At 38.3% G+C, this 25,714-nt stretch overlaps 1 protein-coding gene across 9 annotated transcripts; it reads left to right on the top strand.

Annotated features, from left to right (window-relative positions):
* Positions 1-253: 253 nt before the first annotated feature.
* Positions 254-24,264, top strand: amph (amphiphysin). 9 transcript variants are annotated; one of them, XM_043220659.1, is made up of 27 exons: positions 254-637; positions 5,136-5,216; positions 7,429-7,483; positions 7,567-7,661; positions 8,866-8,961; positions 9,137-9,244; positions 9,390-9,475; positions 11,591-11,666; positions 12,844-12,926; positions 13,773-13,911; positions 14,074-14,196; positions 14,324-14,425; positions 14,539-14,562; positions 14,817-14,843; positions 15,171-15,347; positions 17,173-17,205; positions 17,728-17,769; positions 18,160-18,318; positions 18,670-18,723; positions 19,161-19,208; positions 19,321-19,365; positions 19,444-19,497; positions 19,787-19,828; positions 21,239-21,469; positions 22,030-22,203; positions 22,789-22,890; positions 23,010-24,264. In XM_043220659.1, exons 1-27 carry the CDS (start codon positions 434-436, stop codon positions 23,112-23,114), a joined length of 2,565 nt encoding a protein of 854 aa, XP_043076594.1. In that variant the 5' UTR covers positions 254-433; the 3' UTR covers positions 23,115-24,264. The 9 variants fall into 9 exon arrangements, with proteins under 9 accessions (XP_043076594.1, XP_043076595.1, XP_043076598.1 ...); XM_043220660.1 differs by lacking the exon at positions 17,173-17,205 and having other exon boundaries at positions 256-637; XM_043220661.1 differs by lacking the exon at positions 19,321-19,365 and having other exon boundaries at positions 257-637.
* The last annotated feature ends 1,450 nt before the right edge of the window (positions 24,265-25,714 follow it).

Below are 25,714 nucleotides of genomic sequence, written 5' to 3'. Positions count from 1 at the left end.
AAAAGTCAAATAATAAACAGCCAAAATAAACGAACGAATAAATAAAATAATTATTTTGCGGATTTTAAAACATTTATCAATTACAGTGTGCATTTAATTAGAAACGGGACATTAGAAATAATACGCAATTTCTGACAATTTCTTAATTTAAAAACGAAGATGACTAGGAGCTGTAGGGGTGACCGTGACCACACTGCGCCTGCTTTGCCTTTGCCAGTGAGGGGGCATCAAAAGTAGGCAACAGGGAGGGATTGAAGCGTAAAACGTGAGAGTGTGAGGATACATGCAACCACAAGAGATGCAGCAGAGCGCAGTTACTTGCGACGCTCTGGCGGTCTCTCTAGGGACCCACGTCGACATACACAAGCGTGTTATAACGTTCGCCAAAAAACAATCGACGAAATTCCATCGCATCTGATATTCTGTGTTTTATATGCTGATAAACATCCGGTTCGGCCAGGGCTGGCTGCGCTGTACTGTGTCTTTAAACGGCGCTCCTCCCCCTCCGCTCTCCTCCGCTCTCCTGGTGCTGAAGCGTCGCCTTTCTCCTCTCACAGCGCTAGCAGCCATGGCTGAAATAAAGACGGGCATATTTGCCAAAAACGTCCAAAAGAGGCTCAGTCGGGCACAGGAAAAGGTATGGATTCAATTCATATTTGTGATAGATCGACAGCGATTCGGACGCTTGATAAATCCAAAGCCGAAGGCAGCATTTTGCGTCCGTGGAGCTGTCCAGCAGATGCTCCAGGCAGATTCAGGTGTGCGATTTAACCAGAAATACCCCGGCTTACAGGGAAATGACTTTTCTTTTCTCCTTTCTCACGTGCATAGTGCACATTTTCACTGCATCGGGTCGTCCAAAAAATGCGCAGGCTGTGCAATCTTAGCCAGCACTGCCATTTAGAAAAAAACCACCGAGGAGCTGCTCCATGACAGAAATCCCACTTAAACCCAAGAGGAATTATGATACTTCGCGGTCTAGATTTATTCTATACACCTTCTCGAAGGACAAATGATTCATCTCAGTCGGAAAGCAACGGATGACTAGTAGATTATAATGTGTCACGGATACAGTGTTACTGTATGTCTCGCTGTACCTTTCCTGTCTGAATTCGGTCCCGTATCAGTTTTCCCTGCGTTTCTGACGATGGAGTCCGTTATTACTCAAGATGTTGGATGAAGCTGTCATTTTCCTGCAAGGTCAGGAGAAGGGGAAGGTGGGGGATGCCCTCGTCTATGCGGTATGAATACAAGCAGGAGGAGATTTCCGAGTGGCCACGAGATCGCGAAGGCCGCTTAATGTGGTCGTACAGAGGCACGCGACGGTCTTTCTCCGTTTAAAACGAGATATAAATAGACTGCAAAGGTGTCTGTCGCTTTCGTTAGATGCTTTTTGACAGTGAACCGGTGCTTAGCCGATTGGGCTTGGTTTCCGTGGTTAAGCTTGGGCAGCCTGCGCAATACTTTGCAGTTGTTGGCGAGCCGAATATGAAATGTCTGTCAGCGAGTAAACCGAAGGCGTCTGGTAAACAGAGCGGTAGTGGTTTTCCCGAGCCCGAGCCGAGCTGCAGTAAGAGGATTGTTTTTCTTTTAATACCCACGGTTCACTCACAGACTGAGGGCCATCTGTAATGAGACATCGAAAGTGAAGATTCCCTCGAGATCCGTGTTTCATGTTTTCATGCGTGAACTATGGGTGGCAAAAAAAGTGGGGCAATACTTGGTAGATTCCTGGTGTAGGCTGTGTATTCTCTGCCTTTTGGGATTTTTTTTTTCCGATGCCAAAACACTCCACAAATAGATCAGAGCAACAGAATTGTTTTTCACGTTTTTTTAGGAAAAGGGAGAAAGATCATCAGCAAAAGTGGAACTGTGATTATATTATGTTCAAGTGGGGTTTAGCTCGGGCGTTTGGTGCAATGTAAGAACTTCACAGCAGCTTCTTTCTGGGAATATGACAAAACGATATCCCCACTGTTAAAACATGTAATGCTTCATGTTTAAAGTGGTCAAGCTGGATTGTAAAACGTTGTTTGGATGATAATGACATTTTTTCTCATTCTCTCTCTCCCTAGCTTGTGTGCATTTTTTTTCAAACCACAGTACAAGCTTCTATTCTTTATAGAGGCTCATTCCGAAGAAACATAGAATTTCTGTGTAGAATTTCATGCTGAGATCCTTTAGACATCACAACCACTACAATGGCAATTGAAACGTTTTACTAACGATAAGACCTCTGTGGCAGTTATTAATGACTTTTACATTTGATTGCCTCTCAATATTTAAAAAAACAATCAATCGTGACATTTATTGTTCTTCCTTTTCAAACGATGACTCATGCTTAATTATAATAATTAAAATCATAGCTTTGGTTTGTTGCCAACATAGCGTAATATTTCCCTAATTTTTAAATGTATTGATATTAAATGTTCTGGTATCATTTATAGTTTGTCCTAATGTCCTACCATTTATAATTTCACAATTTTGATGAAACGGCACTTAAGCCACGCAGACAAATATCTAATCAGATTTTAAATATCTCTCTCGTTTCATAAGAGCATCATAAAGCCACACAGTTCAAGAATGTTCTTGCGTCTTACAGTGTTTATCAGTGTAACACGATTCCCTTAAGGGTTAAGTCCAGCACATTTAGGAACAGGTATACAATTTACTGCCTCTGGAAAAGAAGATCCTGACCAGGGCAGATAACATGATAAGGGGTGTAAGGGATCCTTTAATCTGAGTCCTGGTGGGGACAAAATACCTCACAATCGACTGAAATCACTCATAATCCTGTTGCTTGCTGTCACAGGAAGACTGATGCATCGTGACAATGTAATTGTGAACCGGATGCAGCGTCGTACTAAGCACTGTGACTTGAATGTTTTCAAATATTTTAATGCCTTTGCTAAGCAGCATTACGACCAAAATGCATGTAAAATGATTCGCCTCGTGCTCTTTTGTATTGCAGGATAGACGTTAGCATCCGCTTCTTCGGAAATCATATGTAATTATAGTATAATTGTAGCACTGTTGAGTTTGCTATAAAACATTTGCTTTTACATGTTATTTAGCAAGGCTACGAGATATATTTTAACATTATAAAACACTTTATGAAGGAAATTTGTCAGCGTGAACTGGAGGACATCGCTGGCCTGTGTGGATGAGGCAGGGTGGAGTGTGTTTTTAAGGCCTAAGTTGGGTTAATATTTCATAGGCTGGCTGCTACTGTTGTATAGTGTTTCTAGGTTGGGCTTTGTGTCTTAGATTAGGGCTGTTTGCCTTCTGGAGAGTTCAGTGTTGATTCTCTGGCTCTAGATGTGAAGTTTAGAAAAATTGTTAAGATCTGAAACATACAGATATATACGGAATTTGGTCTTCGCATTTTATACTGATACAGCGCTATATGTAAACTGCTTTGCACTGAATTGATATGCCTCTATATTTAGTTACACATAGCTATGAATAAAAAAAGTTTGTCATACATCTAAAAACAAATAGAGATATTAATTTGGTTTATTTATTACTGTTCCTACTCCCAGCATTAAAAAAAACACACATTCTGAAGCCTTTCTGAACCCTTGTCAGCTTTATCCATATTTTTGTACATTATTAATATTATTTCTGATTATAGAGCTTTGCTATTTGATAAAGTTATAATGTCCTGATGTCATTATATATGTATGATGTGGTGTTATCTGCTGCTCATTATCAAAGCCTCTCCCAATGTGGGAGTCTCTTTCAAAGAAAACATCCAGATGGCACATTCTTACCACCCAGGAATAATGCAAAGCTTTTGTATGACATTATTTATGTTCCCAGGGGGCTGTCCCTGTGGTTTACCGAACCCTTGCTGTATAGTTTCACTTTTTTATGTGGTGGGAGGCAACAGCCTCGCGGCTACTGTCTGTACCATTATCGTACATATTAAATACATGAAACATGTTACTGTAAACCATTTTAATTGTCCTCTGTAACAGATGTTTTGCCACCTTCAACTTGTTTGCAAACGCCAAAACGTTTTTAGGCAATACATTTTTGTCAAAGCAACCACAGGATTAGCAAAACAGTACATATGAACCTGAAAACATTTTATATTCGTACGGTTTATAGTTAACTTTGCATTTTTTGCTTCTGAAAAAAGGAGCCAGTCTACAAGAACACAAAACATTTTTCTGTATGCTAAAACCGAACAAAAATACCAATAATATTGGCACAACAAAGATCATTAAGTAAAAAAGATGAGCTGACAGTTATTGTTAATCTGTTAGGCTAATTTGGGAAATGTTGTTATCTAACATATTTTATGCAGAGTTCACTTCCTTAAGGAGTTATGGATCTAAAATTAGATTAAATTAACAAAACATGGTCATTTTTACATTACACGAAGCACAGGTTTTAAGCTGCCTAGTAAACCATTTTTTCATGAACGTGCTACAATCTGGTTTAGTCGCACTGGTTGGAAAAAATCTAAAGGTCTTTGGTGCAGCACTGTGTGAGTGTGTATTTTTGCCCAGGCACAACATCCAATGCCTTTGTAACGGACTATAAAGACTTTTTTGTTTGTTCAGAACCTGCTTACATTATGCCCATTGACGTCCTGTTGTCATTGTATTGTATATTGTATGCTATTCATGTTGAGTACTGAATCGTCGAGTCAAAGTGTGTAAATATTTACAGTTTCATATTTCATAAAAAGAATACAGAGTAGGTTTTGAACACTAGTTAAAAATTCTCAGCAAATTCAGTGTTTGTATAAAAGCAGCCATTTTCATTTGGTAGTCACTATGGGGTAGGCAGTGAGGTGGTCATGTGACAGAAGTCTTCTCTTTGGCAGAGAGACCTGACAGACTAGGAAGTGTAATTTATGCCCATTCTTCCTCCCCCGCTCCTGCTCAGCCCTTTCTTTGCGTGCATGTCATACCGTCCACAGGGTGTTCAGTCACCGTTAGAGGATTCCCTCACGGGAATTCAGTCATGAATCAATGTGAATTCTGTGGGAACTGGTTGCAACGTCATCCTTCTCAATGTTCATGCTGGTCTTTTTCATTCATTTAATGACATCCATAGACAAGCTAAAAATTATTTATATATTGTATATATATATATAATTCTCTGACTCCTTGTGTTTTCAGGTTCTGCAGAAGTTGGGAAAGGCAGATGAGACGAAAGATGAACAGTTTGAGCAGTGTGTGCAGAACTTCAAAAGACAGGAGGTAAGATAAATCTGATCTATAGGGCAATGCTGATTTTTGGCGGCATAATGGGTCTCTGAGTGATTGTTAATCTGGCTGCAGAAAGCCATATTGTACTTAACTATCATAAATTTCCTTTGTCTCTCATTCTGAGGTAATATGTCACTTTTAAATAGGAGTATCAGTACTAGTGAGAAAATAACCGTTGACATAGTTTATCTTATAAGAGTTCTCTATACTAATAGAAAAAAACTTTGAATGTGTAGGCACATTTTGTCTTTTGTCTGAAAAGTCTTTGCAGTAATGATTCTCATTAATGCTGTCACTACACTTCAATGCCACAGTACTACAAAGGCACTGCCAGGATGCTCGGCACAGATACGATTCTCTCTGTTCTCGCTTTCTTTAGAAATCGGTGGGCTAATGCAGCACACTTTGCATTAGCTAATCTATATCTCAATATTTTTTCCTTTGGCTATTATTATATATCGTAGCATTTGAATACATTTTTTTTTTCAATTACAGGTTTGTCATTTGCACAGAATTAACCGATTAGATTCAAAGTGAAAACAGTAAATCACAAAAAAATGACAGCTCCGTATTTAACACTAAATGACTTGTCTCAAATAATTTGATTGCTTTGATGATGAAAAGCAATGCTATTAAATTCAGAGTTATAGTGAAGTGCCTGTGAGGGAAGATATGTTGGTAAAGTGTAGTTCCAGAAGAAGTGTGTGTTTGCTGAAGAAAAAGCAGCAGTCTAATCCCACCCTCTCCACCTGTCCTCACTAATCCTGATTAGACTGCTTTATGCTCCAGTGTGCCAGTGCTTCCAGAAACACTCTCCTCTGCTCACCTCCAAACTTCTCCAATTATTTAACCCCTTCCTTCTCAGTCTTTTGGTGTGTATCAAGGACTCTTTGCTCTGTACTTTCCAGTGTGATAAGTAGTTTGCGCAAAGTGGAGTACATGCAAAATAAATTGGTCCAATATTAAATTTGCTGAGTCAGAGTCAATCACTGCAGCTGGAGGATACCAGTCACAGCCAAAACTGAACCCACATACCATATGCTGCCAGTCTGGCTCATAAAACGCTCATCGGAGCAGATACATGGAGCCATCAACTGCGATGAGATATCGTACACATCAGTTCTCTGCATCACGGACTGTAAAATACTGTCAATCTGATTCTGGCTGTTTGTAATTGCCATCCTAGACAGTAAAAGACACCCGACCCACTAAACGTTAAACAACCACATCCTATTCATTTAGTCAGGCTAAAATAAACATTATAATATTTTACACAAAAAAAATTACATATTGGCATCTAGTGGCCACAAGATAGCTCTAATTAAACTGTCTGTTAAAAATAAACTGGCACTTCTGCTGTTTGTGTGTGTCTATATCAAAGCGACGAGACACTTATTAAAAATGATAATTTTATGCTGAATTATTTCTGCACCTAAAAGTGCATTATTCAGCCGTATTGCGTAGAGAAAGATCATCAGAGCTGATAGAGGCCATTTGGGTTTTTCATTTCCAATCCCCTTGTAGCCTTTTGCTGTCTCAGGATGGCAGGGTCTTGTGTAGAGTGCAGAGAATGAAATGACTTCCATCTGCTGCATTGACTGGAGAGCTCATTGTGAGCACATCTTTTGTATGACTGCCTGTGATTTTCAGTGTAAAGCCGTGATTTCAGCACCACGGACAGCAATTATTCTCCATCACTTGAAACACTTCGGGTTATTACAGTCTGCAGCTTGAAGAGGTTTTTACTGTGATTCGATTCACTTCAGCAATGCTTTGACCACTCAGAATTAATGTGTATTTTATTTATATATGAACAAAAACTGTAAAAAAAAAACTGACCATACCTTTAAACAGTAGTGTAAATATAAAACTCATTATCATTTTCATTATCAACCTGTGTGCTGTAATGCCTAATGTGATGAACCTTAAACCAATTAGTATATTAATTGATATGCTTTATTTTTATTATTGTTACTAATTGTAATTGTACCTTAATTCAACATTATGACAAATGTTTTGTCAAACATTTGAGACAATTATACCATGTGCATGTGGGTGGGGAGGGTGTTTATTTTATTTTACCTAACTGTAAAAAAAGAAAGAATATTCCGATATTTTTAGTTCTTAATTGCATTTGTATTTGCATGTATATCCTTTTAAAAAAAATGGCAATAATTCTTCTCTTTTGTGTTCTGATCCATAGTTTGAGGGCTCTAGGCTACAGAGGGAGATGAAGGCCTACATAGCAGCTGTGAAAGGTGAACCATTGCAAACTACATACATACAAGTACACACATGTCTACACTATACCGATCTGGTTTCGCTTTTGTTATGATTGCAGGGATGCAGCAAGCTTCTAGAAACCTGACAGAGTCCCTACATGAAGTATATGAGCCTGACTGGCACGGCAAAGATGACGTCATGACCATTGGAAAGGTAGCCAGAAATATAGTTGTGATTGTCCGTGTGTTAGTACTAGCATTTAAAATAATGCTGAAACAGAGCATTGTGAAATTTACAAGGAAGAACATTTTCTAAGAATACTACTGCTTCTATAGAGAAAATAAATGTTAGATATTAGTGGTGACAAGTTGATAAGATCCATCGTACAAATGGCTTGTGGGATATGCTGAGTAATTGCATATATAACACAGCGTCAAAAGAGCTGCTAAAGATCAAGGATAGGTGTTGATTTCTCTTCGCAGGTTTATTTGCTCATGAACTGTTGTGAAAGTGGGTGAAAATGAAATACCCGACCTCCGGTAACCTAAAAATGGCGTTCATTCTCACCAACCCAAGAGCATTCCTATCAGTTCTGGTGAGATCTGAGGTTTAAGAACAGGCGAGAGGTTCTGTCAGTCTCTCACTGAGGGATTTGTACCTAGTACCTGAGCCAAAGCTAAAATGCTGCGCCTTTTAGGGAAAATGGGGTCAAGTCACTGAGCCATTAAGGTCTATTATGCAGCCCAGGCACATGCATTTCACAGACAATTTAAAAGATAGATTCAGAAGGGGTCATGTGAGCTGGCCATGTTAATCCTCAGGCTGTTTAAATTCCCATACAGCAAATTTAATAACTGGAATTATAGCATGTATATAACTTATTTATAGAAAAGAAATAGGTGTCATGGCCTTTTTGCTATTGAAATTGCAGAAGAATCTGCCCTTTTTACACAAGCAGCAGAGAAAGTTCATGTGTCAAACCAATAAAAAAAAAATCAAACCATCCCATCTGTCCTTCTGCACACAGATGATGTGGTTTGAGGGAGGGAGTTATTAATAGTGGATAATGACATATGTCATTTTTAGTATGGTGAGTGAGGCTGTGACTCAACACTGTCCTCAAGAGAATTTCAATTTCATTTACCCAAGGACGCTCATTTTTGTTTACTCACGCCTCACAGAGGGGAAGCGATAAATTCAGCATCCTGAATCTGATTTGCATCCTTTGTGAATGAGTAAGAGCCTAATTAGATTTTAATTTCCCTGCTGCTGAATCATAATCCCAACACCTAAACTCATCTGTTTATGTTGCAGGAGCCGCAGAATAATATTCAAAGGGGGTTATACAGTAGAATCTCTCATGCTTGTCAAATGCTCTGAGTTAATCTGGCTGATGGCTGTCTTGTCTCCTCTGCAGAACTGTGATGCTCTGTGGGAGGACTTCCATCAGAAGCTGGTAGACTCTACCATCGACACGCTGGAAACATATTTGACTCAGTTCCCAGATCTCAAGGTGCCAGTGTAATTTTACTCTTGCATTGGTTTTAAGGGACGGATCATTCAAATCCCTATCATCATCATCCGTATTGTTTAAAATGACGCATGTGCCAGCGCAGCGCTGAGAATAAATGCAAACCATTCAGCTGAAGGGTAACCATAGTAACCACAAGTGTTTTCCCTCCCACCAGATGCGTGTCGCAAAGAGAAGCAGGAAGTTAATTGACTATGACAGTGCAAGGCACCATCTTGAGACCCTGCAGGCTTCAACCATGAGGAATGAGAAGAAGATAGCAAAAGTATACAAGTTTTTTTTCTTTTTTTAAATCACACTTTAATTCACGCCTTTAAAATGTTACGAATACAACTGCTAAACCATACATTTTTTGATACAGTCATCTTAGCTTTCGCTTGAACATATGTGCCATATCTGTGTGCATGTAGGCAGAGGAAGACTTGAAAAAGGCCCAAAAGGTTTTTGATGATCTCAACGTTGGCCTGCAGGATGAACTGCCCACACTCTGGGATAGGTGAGACATTTTAAGATTGACTGCTATTGAAATCTATTGAGTTTCACATGAACAGCAGACCGGTTTGGTCACACTAATGAAAAATAAATACACAAAAATATATTTCAAATACATTTATTCCATGCTAAGTATACTACAAATACATTTACATATTTATGTTCTTAATAAAAAATACCCTGCAAATGTATTTGTGGTATACTAAATTTAAAGTCTGCTAAATTGCACCAACTATTTTTGCGATTAAAATACTTCAATTGTGCGAAGTAGTGCTGGAGTTCGATTCAAGATGTGCATTGAAGTTTATTTGATGGTGCTAAAGTGAAACTATTTCAAGTATACTATAGGTACACTTTGAATACTATTATTAGATCATCAATAATGGCGGTGGGCAATGTTTTGACACATTGTTCACATTCAACACTAACTGGTGAACAACATTATGTGCAAGACTGGCTCAATAATTAGCCATCAATCTCTTATATAACAAAAGCCCTGCCATATCATGCCTAGTTTAATTATTGTACTCACAGAGGGTTGGCAATAATAGTAACAGCCTGGTGCCCTGACAATACAAGGCACTAGCCGATAATATTGATTTCATTTGACCAAAGGACTTCCTGGAATGTACATTTACACCCCAGCATTCCACTTTTATCCATTAGTTGCACAGCATGCTAGTTGTGAACACTCATGTCACTGCTGCGGTTACATACAGTAGAGGAGGTAAGACGTGTTTTATAAATACTTTTAAAGGGAAAGAACCATGCTGCAGTCACTTGTGAAGACATTGTGGCAAATTTTTAAAATGCAATGTAGATTGAATACTGTTTGTCTTCTTTCAAAATCATCCTTGCTTTGGACGTTTGTCTGGTGGGAGTTAAAGCGGGAACTCTGCTGTGGTGTTAAACATGTGGTCTGACGTGTGGGTTGAAGGGTAGTGTATTTCTGCATTGTTGATTGAATGAGTCGGATATGGACAACAATAATATCGATGATAATAGCAGGACTGATATGGCAGATGAAGTTACAGGCTATAAATAGCTGGTTTAAACAGCAGGAGTTATCTGCTTTGTCACAAAGATCAGAATGTTTCTAGAATTATTTACCAGTTTATTCAGAGCACTTGTAATGTTTTTTTCATGTAACTATATTCATGTAACTGATTTACTCTACATATGCAACTGCTTATATTACGCTGTGCAGTATCCTGAATATTGCGGTATGTTGTTGTATGTTGTAAAGGAACAGTACAACCAAGAAATAAAATTTTAAAACCCTCATGTCATTCCAGACCCTATGACTTTTTTCCTTCTGAGTTTATCCATATAATGAAAGTCTTACTTTCTACCGTGGAAAGATTATTTTGTCATACAGTGAAAAATGTGTTATCATTTGGACAGAAACAGACAAGGTTTGGAACTGAATGTGAGTAAATGATGGGGGAACTATCCCTTTAACTAACTTTTATATTGAGTTTAGCTGTAGACAGTATTTTAATGGTAATACGAGTGAGGTGTATGTACTGTACATTACGGTCAGTTGTATGTTCTGGTAAGCGGTATGTTGTTTTGCTGAGAGGGTCTGTCTGCTCACTGGAGCAACAGCCTAGTTATATAATCTATCCAATCGGCAGCTTCCTCTCTGCACCAGGCCCTGCAGCCATGCTCATTTCAGTTCAGACCAGAGAAAAAAATGGCTGAGAAACATTCATAACTGTTGCAGAATTCAAAAATGGGTGTGTCAGTTTGTATTATTTAGGATTGTATGGTTCTTACTGATGTACAAGCATGGGCAGAGACATTTTAGCTTATATCAGCAACTTGCAAATAATATGTTTGAAAAGGATTAAAAAAGCTTTAATACCTTGATGTAATGTTTGAGGCGCAGAGGTCTGTGTTAGTGCATAATATTTGCCTTTTTCACTTAAATGGAACAAAGTTATAGTTTTTGTTTGTTTGTTTAAATAGAAACAAAAAGGAATTCCTAAACTCTTAATGGCATCATCAGTGTCCATCTGTTTTTCTCTTTGAAGATCGTCCAGATGCTTCTTCAACATATTGCGCACTTGTTGGAGGCAGGAACCTAATCATTATTCTTCTCCTTTGCTCTTTGCAGTCGGGTGGGGTTCTACGTGAGCACCTTCCAGAACGTCTCCAGCCTGGAAGCACGATTCCACAGGGAGATCTCTTTTGTGAGTTGGTTTAATTTCTAAAGCTCTTAAAACTGTTAAACACGATTTTCCTCCTAAATGTCACAAACAATGAATGGGGTGCTCAAAAAATACAAAGCACATATTCCTACTTGTGAGTCATACTTGTTTTGATGTAGTGAGTAACCTGTGATTGACATCCAAGGAATAGTTTCTGCTATATGAGGGTTTATAAAGCAGTCATATGCTCTATAGTGTTTTCAAGAGGAGTTCATGACAAAATTCACAGTTTTACATAGTAAGATTAGAAGCTTTGTTTCTGATCCATGCAGTCAGACAGAGAAAAGCTCCCATGCGTCGTCTGAAATCGAAGTTGCTAGTTGCGCTGTTGCTATTACTCACGAAAGACAGATAACGTGTGTGTGTGCGTTTTTCTAAATCAAAGAAGAGACACTAATGAACAACTGAGTGATATTTATAGAGCTATTTAACTCTTTAACAATGCAGTGTGGGAAAGCAACTTTTTTTAAATGCACTGCCTGCTCTACATTTAACTAAACACTCTGAATACTGAACATTGCTCTTTATCATGTTTTCTAGCCTTTGTTTTTCTAGTGTTAGAGACATTAATCAACGTGAATTGTTTTCTCCACATCTGTCATTATCTGTCATTTTGGGTTCACACTAGAGGTTACAGGGTTATAATGTTTTAGCTGGGAACACACATTGGTAGATTATATTATTAGACACAGCATGTAGCCATCTGTGCACTGTGAAAATACTTTTTTGGCAAAAGGGGTAAACACAGCTCAGCGCAGAAACTACTGAAAAGGTCTGTTATATTTGTGTCAATGGGATCAGCATAGAGGTAAATGCATCTGTTGATGCATGCATTACTTTTACTTTTATTAAAGGAATGAAAACTTTATTTCACATTAAAAAAACTTCAGTCAGAAGTCATTGTTCAGGTGTAGATGAATTATAATTATGAACGTATTATGGCTGGCATACTATTGTTTTATTAATGATTTTGTGATCAAGTACAAGTTCATGCCAATAAAAAGGAATGAAAATAAACATTTTATCAGACACAACAGCATATTCAGTAGTAATATAGTACCTGAATGACAACCTCTGTTTCACTAAGGTTGCCTAAGGCAAGTAATTGTGCTTGATTTCTTTTTTTTTTTTTCTCTCTTTCTTTATGTTTTATTTCCAGCTCTGTCATAAGCTGTATGAAGTGATGAATAAGCTCGCTGAGCAGCACTCAGACAAAATGTTCACGATTCAGGGAGCACCCAGGTAAGGAACAGTCTTTAACCTCCATTAACCTACCTGCACAGAATGTACTTTATCACTGATGCACTGATGGTTGTAGACAAAGATTGAAGAATTGTCATGTTATAATGAAAAATGATAAGAAAACAAGATTATTACCTTAATTCTTAATTTCGTGTTCTTCCCGTTACAGAGTAAAGCGGTAAGTGGAATAGTACAAACTATTACTGTGTCTATAGACACTGGAGTGTGGAGGTTTACTGTTCTTAGTTTAGAAAGAAAAACACCTTGTTCTTTGTGAATGAACACCTTTAGAAAGTAAATGTCCCGTGGACAAAATTGGTTTGTAGTGCAGTGTACTCCCATAGTTCAACAGTACTGTGCTTGAGGCAGATGATGATAGAGTTTAGTTTTGTTGTTCCGGTAGGTAATGGTTAATCATGCTTCAAATCTTTCCCTCTTGCTTGTAATTTACAAAATAATCCATTGTTATTTAACTATTATTTTAGTGATTCTCAAACTACAAGGGTAGAAGGGTTGAAGGGTAGAAATACACCACCCTTCAACCCACACGTCAGACCACAAGCTTAACTCAAGCCCTACACTTAAGGTGCATCATTACATCCAAATATAGCTTCAAAGCGAAAAGCAGATGATAAACAGAGCTCATTGTGATAAATTTAACAGTATTGGACACACTAGAAACTGTGATGAAGTAAGACCATCTCTTAAATAGATCGGACATGTTGTTTGCAATTTGCCCTTCCAAGAAATATCTACCAAGAGCTCTGATCTAGGGAAAATAATATATTCATAATAAAAGGAGCTAAAATGAGTTGTCAAGAATTTGTGCAATTTTTTTATTGACAGCGACTCAGGGCCTCTGCGATTAGCCAGGACTCCCACCCCACCTGATGATGAGAGCCCTGACAGCAGCCCAGCTGCCAGCCCCAACCACACACTGAGGCCTACATCTCCTGGTCCACCTCGACCCAAATCACCCTCACAGGTAGGACTGAAACCCTACAGCAGCTTTCAGAGGTAGTTAGGACATTTTCAGTTTATTCATGATATGCATCACTAAAATTAGTGCCAATTTTCAGATTTACCAGTATTTGTAAGGTTTTGATTTGTGAGGTTCAAAGGCACACATGGTATCTCTTTATATCAGCTCAAGATGGGACCTCCAAAACCACCTCCTCCAAAAGTTACTCCAACCAAGGAGCTCCAACAAGAGCAGATAATAGACCTGTTTGATGGAGGTTTTCCAGAGATCAGTGTTACATCACCACAGGTGAGTGAGCATTCACTTATTTACTGACAGTACGAAAAAAGAAAAATATCTGCGAAAATTGTTAAATATTGTGTAAAATAGTTGACCTTCCTTAATAGTTTGTTTTATTTTTATGCTCTTACTTTAGCCAAATGAGAAACCCGGAGAATCTCTCCTGGACTTAGATTTTGATCCGTTCAAGCCTGATGATGGTACACCTATTGGGCAGACCCAATCACCCATATCTCAGGTCCTTCTTCACATTCTACTTATTTGATTAAAAATAAGGAACAGTGGCAGGTCAAATAAAAATATGTATGGCTTAGCATCCATTCTATTTCTTGCATATTTTTTTTCTTACAGACACTACCTTGGGATCTTTGGACGGTAATCTGCTTTCTTTGCCTGTACTAATCTATGTGAGCTAATGTAAAGAAAAGCAATCTTGGTGCTATTAGTAATTTGACAGAGACCTGTCCCCTGTCCTGATGTCAAAAAAGTGTCCAATATTTGTAGTCCCGTAAAACAATAAATTTGCATTGAAATGAAATGTGAAGATATCACTGTAATTTCATTAATTCGACAGTAAATACCTCTGATTTACATACCTCTGATTTAAATACCTCTCTGTTCATTTCTAGGGAAATGCGGCACAGCCTGCACAGCCCGTAAGTAATGACTGACGAGAGTGTCTTAGTAGAAAGCACATGCAAATGTAATTAAAGTTCATGGCAGATTTAACCTCCAGCTTTCAAGACTTGAAAACTTCTTAAATAATCATTTATTCATAAATGTTACAAATAAGAAATCTTACCCCCATTTCTCCAGTATGACATTGCACTGTGGTTTACACATATTCATGTACCGTGGATGAATATCTATCAAAATAATCCTACTTAAATCTGTCTTCTCTTGTCACCCCCACCCCCTCCTCCCCCATTATGGGAGAAACTTATTTGACAGTAACCACTAGTTATCTTTCTTTTCTTGATCAGGCGACAGATGCTGGCTTCACTGCCAACTGGGCAGCTGACTTTGGCTCTTCTGCCACTACGGGTACAGAGGAATCTGAAAATGCTCAACCTGCAGTGGATGGGCAGGGATGGCCCCCTGCTGAAGCGTGGCCTACAGAGGCAGCATCAGAGCCTCAAGGAGAGGCAGCCACAGATGAGGTTAGAGCCTGGAATCCGGAAAACTATCCTGAGCCAAACCCAGACTGTGATCCCTGTGCTGTGGGGGGTGACGAGGCCAAGCAACAGCATCCAGGACAGGGGAAAGAGAGTGTAGAGGAAGGTCAGACAGACTGGGCTAAAAATCAAGTGGAATGGGGAGAAGAAAAGGCAGGTTGCAGGTCAGAGGATAGAGATACAGAGGAGACAATGGGCTTGCAACCAATGCCTGGAATCATATTCACCAATGAGTTTGGTCAGGAGATTCAGGATACCACGGAGGGCATAGGGGGAGATAGTTCCAGATGGGGCCAGTCTGGTCAGATTGATCTAGATGGATCTGGGTCAGAGTACGAGACTGCTGAAGAATGGGGTGATGTTCCGGGACAAAATGGTGGGTGGGTCAGTGCAGATGATGAGCTCGACTGTGCAGGGAATGAGAATCCAGTTGTGGCACCAGAACAAGGCACTGTGGCCCAAGAGTGCTTTGCAGACTGGGGCACGGCTGATGGTGTCCCCGAGCAGATTACCCCTGCTGACTCTGGGTTTGGCGGCGATGCATTTGCAGCCAACTGGGATCAGCCTGAAGCAACGCCATGTGTCTCAGAGCTTGAAAATGAAAGCTTGGATGAGCCGCTTTCAGACCCAGCTAAAGCAAGAGCAAATATGCCTGAAAATGTTCTTGAATCTACTCCAAGTTCAGACCCATTTGATGTTGAAGGTAATGATCCATTTGGTACAGGGGATGATCCTTTTGCAGAAACTGGGGATGACCCATTTGGGAATGGAAACGATCCTTTTGCCAGCACGGATCAAGATCCCAGTGGCTTTTCTGGGAGTGATCCCTTTGCTAATACAGGCAGCAGTCTTTTTGGTACTGAAGAGTTGTCAACCGAAAGTCCAAAAAGTGGGTTTCAGTCCGATCCGTTTGCAGAGACCCAGCCAGAAGATGAAGGACAGTGGGCAGCGGACCCCTTTGCCACTGAATTCACATCAGACCCTTTTGCTACTGAGGGCAATCAGGACCCATTTGCTAATCAAATCACATCTGATCCTTTCGCCAATGAAAGCGATGGGGACCCATTTACCAGTGAGACCAGTCAGGGGTGGGCAGGGGGTTGGGAATCCACTGGTACAAAGGAGATTGGTGGAGAAGAAAAAGACTCTGATGTCTTTGATGACAAAACTGGACATGACAATGGGCTTGCCCAGTGGGCAGCTTTTCCTGCACCAGCTCCAGACTCTGAGAACTCCAGTAAAGGCTCCTGGCAGGAGGTGAGTGATAGCAGTGGCTTCTTCTCTTCTGATGGCCAAGGAAACTTTACAGCAGGCTGGCCAGGTGAGGCTGTTCCATCCCAAGACCCCTTTACCTCCTTCCCTGGGCAACAAGACACTTCTAATCCTAAAAGCACCATTGCAGAGGACCAGGTCTGTCATAAAGAGCCAGAGAACTCAGACCTGTCTGAAGACGAAGTTGCAAACCGGAGATATGGAAAGTTATACCAAGAAATAGATACAGAGCTGGAAGAGGTACCTGACTTCCTGCCACTCTGCTTAGCTTAGTGTAGAGTAGACTACAGCAAGAATATTCCCCTCCTTTCCTGCCTGCAGATGAAATACTATTTTCCTGCTACAAAACCCTTTGGACCCTGGAACCCCTCCCACAGACCACAGTCCTGAGACCTGTTCTCCTCTCTCTCCTTTGCTTGCTTTCATAGTTTGTTGGTTTTTCTAAATTCAAGTAGAATTTACAGTCCTCTAAGTTTGTACAATAAAAATACATGTCTTTGAGGGTATACATGCTAATTACTTATTTAATTTGATTTAGGTGTCCAACAAGGCTTTTAACGGATTTTCTAAGGTAAATAGGAGTGTAGAAAGTTTAAGTTTAATCTATCTTTTAAGTAGAATAAAAGAGATTTCATACTAACATTATGAATTACTGTCAGTGCTGTCAATGTGGTTAAACACAACAGCCACATTATCTAAGTGATTGTACTAGCATTATAGTATTTTAGCAATGTTTAGGAATTTAAAAATGTCTGTAAAAAATATAATAAATAATGGATCTGACCATTTGCTAACCCCAGGGCATTTCTAAGTTATTCCTGATTTTCTTTTTGTAAATGATGACACTAATTTTAAAATGAATTTGCAGAACCCAGTTTTAAAAATAACTGTAGCCCTGCTTTAATATACCTAATGTCATTTTATATTGAATGCTGTAATGATCCCTACTAATTCCTCTTTCCTAAATGATCCATTAAACCATTTTCACAGGAATTATTTTGAAAAAAATAATTTCCAGTCTAACCTAGATGATTGTTTAAGATTTAATTTTGAGTCGCTTAACTATACTTTTCTTATTCTGTTACATTTTCAGGATGCCACAGTCCCAACATTTACGGCTGACTTTGATAAGATGGTGAGTTGACAGTCTTTTGATAGTAAAGATTTTCACGAATGCTACATACTACCTCTGAAAAACACTTACTTAATGAGTGTCAGTTTGCATTTATATATTTCCATGAATGTTTCTTTGCAATATATTTTTTGAGTTTGTTTTTCCTCTTTTTATTTTTCCCCATTTTGTAGGAAAGTGTTTTCATATGTATTTTTATCAAGGCAATCATTTTGTATCGTGCTCTACCATGATTGTCGTGCTTCAAATTCCCGCTGTACTGACTGTATAACTACTGTTGCAAAGTATAGATCTTTCAATGTGTCTTCAAACCCATGGGTTTTAATACTGGTCAAGTAGTGAAGTTATCATTGGACAGCCTTTTTGATTGTTCTCTTATAAATGTATATAAAGTCTGAGGCTGAGGCCCCAGAGGGTGATGTAGCTGAAGGAGAAGGTGAAGCAGCCCCAGCCTCAGTGCCTGAGGGTGGGGAGGGTCCTGTCACCACTCCCCCTACAGACACGCAACCAGAGGAAATCACGGCTTCAAGCCCCCCTGCAGAGATGGCCACAGTGAGTGACAGAGTTAAATTATAAACATCATCAGAAATATTCGTCATCTTCACCGCCATCATCATCAGCATCAACGTTTTTACATCAATGCTTTCCATCATTGTGATAACACTCATCGCGACATCTTCATCCTCATCATAGTTGTCATGATCGTCATCTTAATTAACATCAATCTGAATTTTTCATCATCATCATCCTCCATCAGTGCATAAAACTTGACTCTTGCCCTTGCTGTCGTGATATGATCATCATGTTATGTCTTTGGCTACATATACATGTATTCCCTCACATCACACTGATCAGAAATGAGCTGTAGCCATTGATCATATCTGTGTACTCTTGTTTATAAAGAGCACTGTGGAGTCTCCAGTGTCTGCTGAGACTGAGGCAGCTGAGCAGGCTGAGGTATGTACCTCTGAAAAATAATTCAAAACACAATGCCTGCATGTTGGACATATTGCCTTTTTTCTTTAAAAGGTTTTGGAACTCATAAGTTCTATTATTTAAAACATTCATTTAACAAATGTTTTAACATTTTTTATTTTTGTTATTAATGCACATAAATCTAGTTGTTTTTATATGTATATTGTTGATATGACGTAAGCTCTGAATTTTCTTTTTCTTTTGTATTAGCCAGCAACCTTATTTTTATAGAACTATTTTTTATGGAGGTAAATTTTGAATATATTAAAATGGCATACTTTCGTTTTAATTTACACGTTTTGGGTTTTTTGGTTTATAGCACCGCTATGTTGGGAAACTTAAAATAACAGTTTTCGCAAAAACTTTGGTTGAGCCTGAGATTTTATTGTTGATAAAAAAAAGTCTCAACCGTTCTTTAGCTTCCAGTTGAGGACATAGAAAAGGAGCAACCCAGTGAAGAAGCCCCGGTAACTATAACTTATGTCTAATAAATTGCATAAGAGAAGACATATGCAGCACTGTCAAATATGTTCTTGATTAGGTACTGTATCTACTGTAACAAATCCTTGTTCTTTGTAGAAACTGCCTGCAATGCGTCCAAATGAATTATGTATGAGATACATGGTAGGAAAAACAGGTGGTGTTATTTGGAAGTATAACAGAAATTGGAGATAGCATGAATATTTTTGTATTTGCATGTAGGAATCTGCTTCCATCCAAGAAACACAGAAGGAGTCACCTACAGAGGCGGCTCTGGTAATTTCACTTCTATGATTTTATAATTTCACCGATTATGAAATTACAAATACTGCTTTTTTATTATTTACTTTTAAGCTTTTAAACATGTTCTTATTGGTTCAACAGTAGTTCACAAAGATGTTTATTAGCATCCAGGCTCTGATGCAGTAGTAACGGTTATGAAGGGAAGCCAGATAGTGACATGAACAGAGACAGATTTGTTGACTAATCATTGAAGTATGTGTCATTATTCATTTGAATAAATGAATTTGTAATGATGCTGACAATTACATTTCTTTGTGTGTAGGACACTATTGAGGATAAAGAGTCTCCCATTGAAGAGACTCCGGTAACTATTTAAGTCTTAACAAATCAAAATATTTTTTTTGTTTCATGCTACTATTTGAATATTTAAACATTTGTATTTATGTATACATGTATTTACTTTTGCAAAAAAAAATTGTATCATTATGAAGCCATATGAAAATACATTTAGTTTTTTTTGTCAATTTTTTAATTCAAACACTGATATTGGAAGATATTTTCTGACTACCTAGTTGGGTTCCCTTTTAATTTACAGATGTTATATAGATATTATATAGCGTCTCAGTCTGCTATGAAATCATCATCTGGCTTCATATGAAATATGATGTGGTTACCAAACTGATGCACTGGGACAGGATGGTAGCCACACACGTAGTTATTTAGCCTTGCAGAATGCTTTTTTAACCGTATGTGTTGATGGATGGAGACTTCTAACATGCGCTGTGGCATTAATCAAAACCTGTAACCCATCTTTTTGTTTGTGTATGTATTATTTTAAGTTTTCGAGGGTACATTGAGCAGTTGCAGCACTTGGCAGCACAAAAACACCATCCATCTCTGACATAATATATTTTCCTCATTCCAAACACAAAACTTTTTTTTAGACCCAGATATAATTATAAGGTTAACGCTGCCACAGTTTCTGCTACTTCTGATTGTACCTTTAATTAAGTTTCATTTCATGTTTTATTCCCTGGTCTTTTCTGTTATAATAGTTTTGATCCACATAAGGTTGCACACACTAAAGCCCATTAAACAGAGATGATGTTATAACCCAACAATTCCCTTGCTTACCGAACCTTTAAATAGTGACTTAACTGATGACTGTTATTACCCCTCTAATCACCATTTCTGGTTTCCATGAAACTTACATTCATACATCATCATCGTAACGGGCAGTAATTTTACATTCTCTTATTCTAAGCTCATTAAGTGACAAAGCAAGTGGATCATAAATGTTCAGGTGTAAATAGAATTTATGTATCTATGCTTAGTTGAACGTGAATTGTAATGGGATTTTAGTTTATTTATATACTTGCTGACAGGTCATTTTTTGGGGGGGGTGGTGGTTGAACATTTGACGACTTCTTCACATGTATATTGAGATCATACAGTCACTATGATCTGAGGAATGTTCACCCATACTGCTTCATCCAGTAGGCAGTGAATCATGACCCCCGCTCCTTCATGCCGTCTGTTGAACATTTCCCCCAACCAAAGTACTTGACTTTTGGTCAAATTCAAGTCTGTTTTTTTCTGAGAACTGACTTGCATTCAGGGACAGTTTTAACCTCAGGAGTTAAACTGGTCCCTGCACCCCTCATTGTGACACTCTGAGTGCTCCCCTCCGTGGTGCCGTAAACCGATCCATCCACATGAGTGGCTTGTGTTGAGTGTTCAAACACTGGCTCTCACTCCTGAGCACCTCTTCCAGACTATAGATGCCAAACCAGAGGAAGAGGCCAGTTCACTAGAAGCCAAACCAGGAGATGAACCAGATAATGTTGAGCCCATACCAACAGATGAACCAGATAAGGTTGACACCCAACCAGGAGAAGTTCCTGATAATATTGAGCCCAAACCAGGAGATGCTCCTGATAATGTTGAGCCCCAACCAGGGGATGAAACCATTAAGGAGGGTGCTGCAAACAATGGGAAAGAGGAGGTAGATATTCACCTGTGATTCTGCACTTTGGTATGCAGGCTACTTTGGTATACAAGTCCCTGGTTTCTTTACGCAACCATTCTGGACCGCACTCTTTGATGCTTAGAACTGAATCTAAATTTTTTAAAACAAAACTGTTTTGCTGGGTTTTTATTTTGTAACTTAATGTGTGAAATGTCACAGTTATTTTTGGTAAAAGAGGTTAATGTTAGTTAATAAAAACACAATTGTTCTATGTTCGTTCACATAACATTAACTAATGCCAACACATACAGCTTTTGATTAAAAAAAAAATGTATTAGGAAATGTCGAAATTGATGCTGTTACTGTACTGTTCACTGCTATTTCAGGTCTTCTAATGAACTTAATTGAAAAGTGTTACCCATTTTTATTTTATTCAGTTATTTTTAATTTATTTACATAAGTATGTATTATGTATTTGTGGTCTGTTTCATGTGTATTATGTAATTGTGTCAAGCGAATTGTACTTGCATACCTTACCTTTAGGTTTTCCACTTGAGTTGAATGTTGAGTAACGCTGGTTCTTTGCCTCATCTCAGGAAAAGATGCCTATCCCTTCTGTTGTTATTGAGCCTGCCTCTAGTAATGAGGGTGATGATGACCGTGATGGTGATATCACATCTCCAATAGCAACCAGTGGCAATGGGGTGATCACTGAATGCCAGACAACCAAAGACATCTCCTCTGAAATGCCTCCTGGATACCTTTTCAAGGTGAATATAAAGCACATACAATTTAAATAAAGGATAAAGTATCCTAACATGCAAGACCTCCGATTAGCAGTCTGTAACTTTTAAGTAACTGTAACAAAATGTGGTAGGCCAAACGTTAAAATAATCTTATTGCGATCATAAAATAACAATGATATGAATACCAATTTACAGCATACAATAAGAGCTACAATAACTTTTAAGTGTCTGAAACCGGAAGCGTTGCATTCAACAAACTACAGCGTGTCCTAATTACCTTAAACATAACATACACCTTAAAGCTTCCTCTAAGAAAAAATAGCCCATACAGTTCGCAAAAACATCAACAAGACGAACAATACGATACAGAAATATACTCTTACTCTTTAGTCATTTTTAGATATCGATAATTAAAACACGAGATGGCACCGGTTGCGTTTGTGAAAACAAGACAGACTGAAAGAAAGTGGCGCCAGTCAGAGGAAGCACGTGATCGCCAGATGGCGCTGTTGACAAATTAAAATAATGCATTTTTGGAAAAAATGAACACACTGAAAAAGAACACAGAGCTTCAGCGTACATCACGTTTATGTTTATGCCGTCCTCTAGGTTGAAACAATGCATGACTTTGAAGCAGCAAACCCAGACGAACTGGAGCTGAAAAAAGGAGACATTGTTTTGGTAGTACCCACAGAGCTAGCCGAAGATCAGGTATATGTTTAATTTTTCTTTAAAGTTCTTTTAACTTTCTCTTTTAGTTTCGTTTATGTCTTCTCTTTTCTTACGGTGATCATAATCTGATTTTGACGCTCATTTTGATGTTTCTTCAGGATGCCGGATGGCTCACTGGCATCCAAGAGAGCGACTGGCTGCAGCGTGGCACCTCGGCTAAGAAAGGACTGTTTCCTGAAAACTTCACGCAGCGTCTGGAGTAAATGGGTTCAGCGTGTCATCAGAAGGCGCGTGGATCTGGACGTTTGCAGACAGAGCCACTCGCCACGAGGTCTAATGTACTGATGACAGCCGTCGATCAGACTAGGCAACTACCACTTAAGAGGAAATAACGCAAACGACTAACGAAGCAAGAGGAGACACAAATACCTACTCAGAGCATAAAGAAAATAACCAAGCATGACGTGATAGTATGGTCAACCTTTTCTCGCAAAACCAAGATAAAATCCCTGTTTTTGTTTGTTTACCTGTGAGCAGCAACGAATTGATGTGTGCTTTGTTGGACCTCTGGTGACCTCCACATGTAATCCCTGTCTGTCTAAAGAAGAACTAAAGTGAGAGTTTCCCCTCTAAAGACAAAAAAAGTAACCTTATCCTCTCTGCACCAATGTATTGTATTGACTTTGTTGCTCTGCAGCGAATTTTATCAGAATTTGTAGTGATATGATCTATTTAACCATTCTAAGTGTTACACAAAACTTAGGTGTTTTCTTTGAGATATTTCAGATATAAATGTGACATTGCATCAACGTTAGTGTTCTCTGTAGTTTCACGGCTGGCCGTGCGCGGCTATGGTGGTGGTATTTGGCATATGTTTGATATTGACATATAGTTTATGGCCGAGACTTTCAGTGTTTATGCCAAATTAATCAAAGTCCTCTCGATGAATATGGATTATGTGTTGAGTTTACAGCATGAGAAATGTTGTGAGAAGAAATCTGAATAATTGCACCTGGCTAATACAGCTTTGCAAAACACAACATGTAGCTCCCTATAATTACAGATATTATGTGTATTATATTCACAAGGACGTAAATGCAGAACTTATTCTTGAATATGGACGTGGACATATTAATTTGTGAACGATGTTTTATGTTTGGAGAAATTGTATTTATTCAACTTTATATTTTTTAAGCCAATGATGAGTGGGAAAGTTCGGGCCGGGAAATCGAAAAAAATATGCAATATATGTAATTGGTTGATAGAGTAATCATTGTCTTCATTGTTTGGTTCTGAGACGAAAAAACAGCATCACTCTTGTGTTCGTATTGTTAGCCTCACTGTAGAGCATTTCTGTGATGTACATATCTGTGCTAATTTAACTGTAAAGTGAATAAAGGATAGTTCATATGAGTCCTGGTTCGTTTTCACATGTGGAAAATGTCACGTGTGTTATAAAGGGTCAGGGTAGAGCATTTTTTAATTTGTTTGTAATAACACCCAAATATCTCAAGGTGGAGACATTTACCTGTTACATTTCTCCTTTTCCAGTGAACTTTTGCTAGCAATGTGAAGCTGCTTTCCTGAATTTTAATAAATTAGTTTGTTTAATACATTAGTTAGCACATCAACGACTACAGTGAACAATACTTTTACAGCATACATTAATCTTAACTAATGAAAAAAGTTGTGCACTATTATTACTTTGAAGTAACATGAAAAAAAATGTGGACATTTTCTCAATGTCGGACATTATTGGATCATGTCTATTATTACTGTACTGTAATAGCTAATACAAAACATCTAGCCCGCCATAATTATTTTTCATTTATTTTTTCAACTCTCGTGTTTTCAAACACAGTATACTACATAAAATTTGATAAAACAACCTTAAGCATTGTTATCATAATAACTATATATATATATATATATATATATATATATATATATATATATATATATATATATATATATATATATATATATATGTAATTTGTATTATCTCTCTAATAAATTTTCTTAATTAAAAGTAAATTACATGTAATAAAAGGCTCATGTTGAATTTGATTAAACATCGTTTCTAAGGTAACTCCATTTCAGGAAATGACATCAGCACCCCACTTTTGAAGTTCATACAAAAGCAGTGTGAGAACCTCAAAGACACTAATTTTAAACATTTGTCATCAGATGAATGATGGGTTTATACATTTATATGGTCCTCCTTTTAGAGATGCCAGGTAAGTGACATTCAGAATACAAAGAAAATGATAAAAAGTTTGGTAAAACATTTGAACTTGAATTGAAGTTTGCTTTTATTTAATCACAGTAGCAGTCCTTGGAGTGACTTTGGATCAAGGTCAAAAGGTTTTGGTTAAAGCAGAGGGCAAAACTATCTATCTGCCCTGCCAAGTGTCTGGTCAGAGCTATATCCATTGGTACCAAGTAAAAGATGGTGAAGCCCCATCGAGGCTACTCTATATCACTCCAGGTGGTGATATTACTCGTGATAACAGTCAAGCAAATGACTTCACGGTGGACAAAACAAAGCTTTATGATCTAAAACTGAGCCACACTCTGAAGAGTCACACTGCAGTTTATTTCTGTGCCTACTGGGACTCAAGCAGCGGCCACAGTGACAAGATTTACTCACATCCTGAACAAAAACTACTGGCAAATGTTGAATGCTAATACTTTCACTGTCATTATCTTAATTTGTCTTAAGCAGTACATGCACAGACTGCCTGGATCATGGTGTTTAGATAAGAAATATAATAGTCCTGGTGTTCGTGGACACATTACCCATGTTTCTATGAGTTTTATTTTTGTGCACATTTATATTTGTGATTTTGGGCAAGTGTATCCT

Source organism: Puntigrus tetrazona, chromosome 2 (assembly GCF_018831695.1).
Source record: "Puntigrus tetrazona isolate hp1 chromosome 2, ASM1883169v1, whole genome shotgun sequence".
In the NCBI taxonomy this organism is placed as follows: domain Eukaryota; kingdom Metazoa; phylum Chordata; class Actinopteri; order Cypriniformes; family Cyprinidae; genus Puntigrus; species Puntigrus tetrazona.
This window is presented reverse-complemented; position numbering and strand designations above follow the sequence as displayed.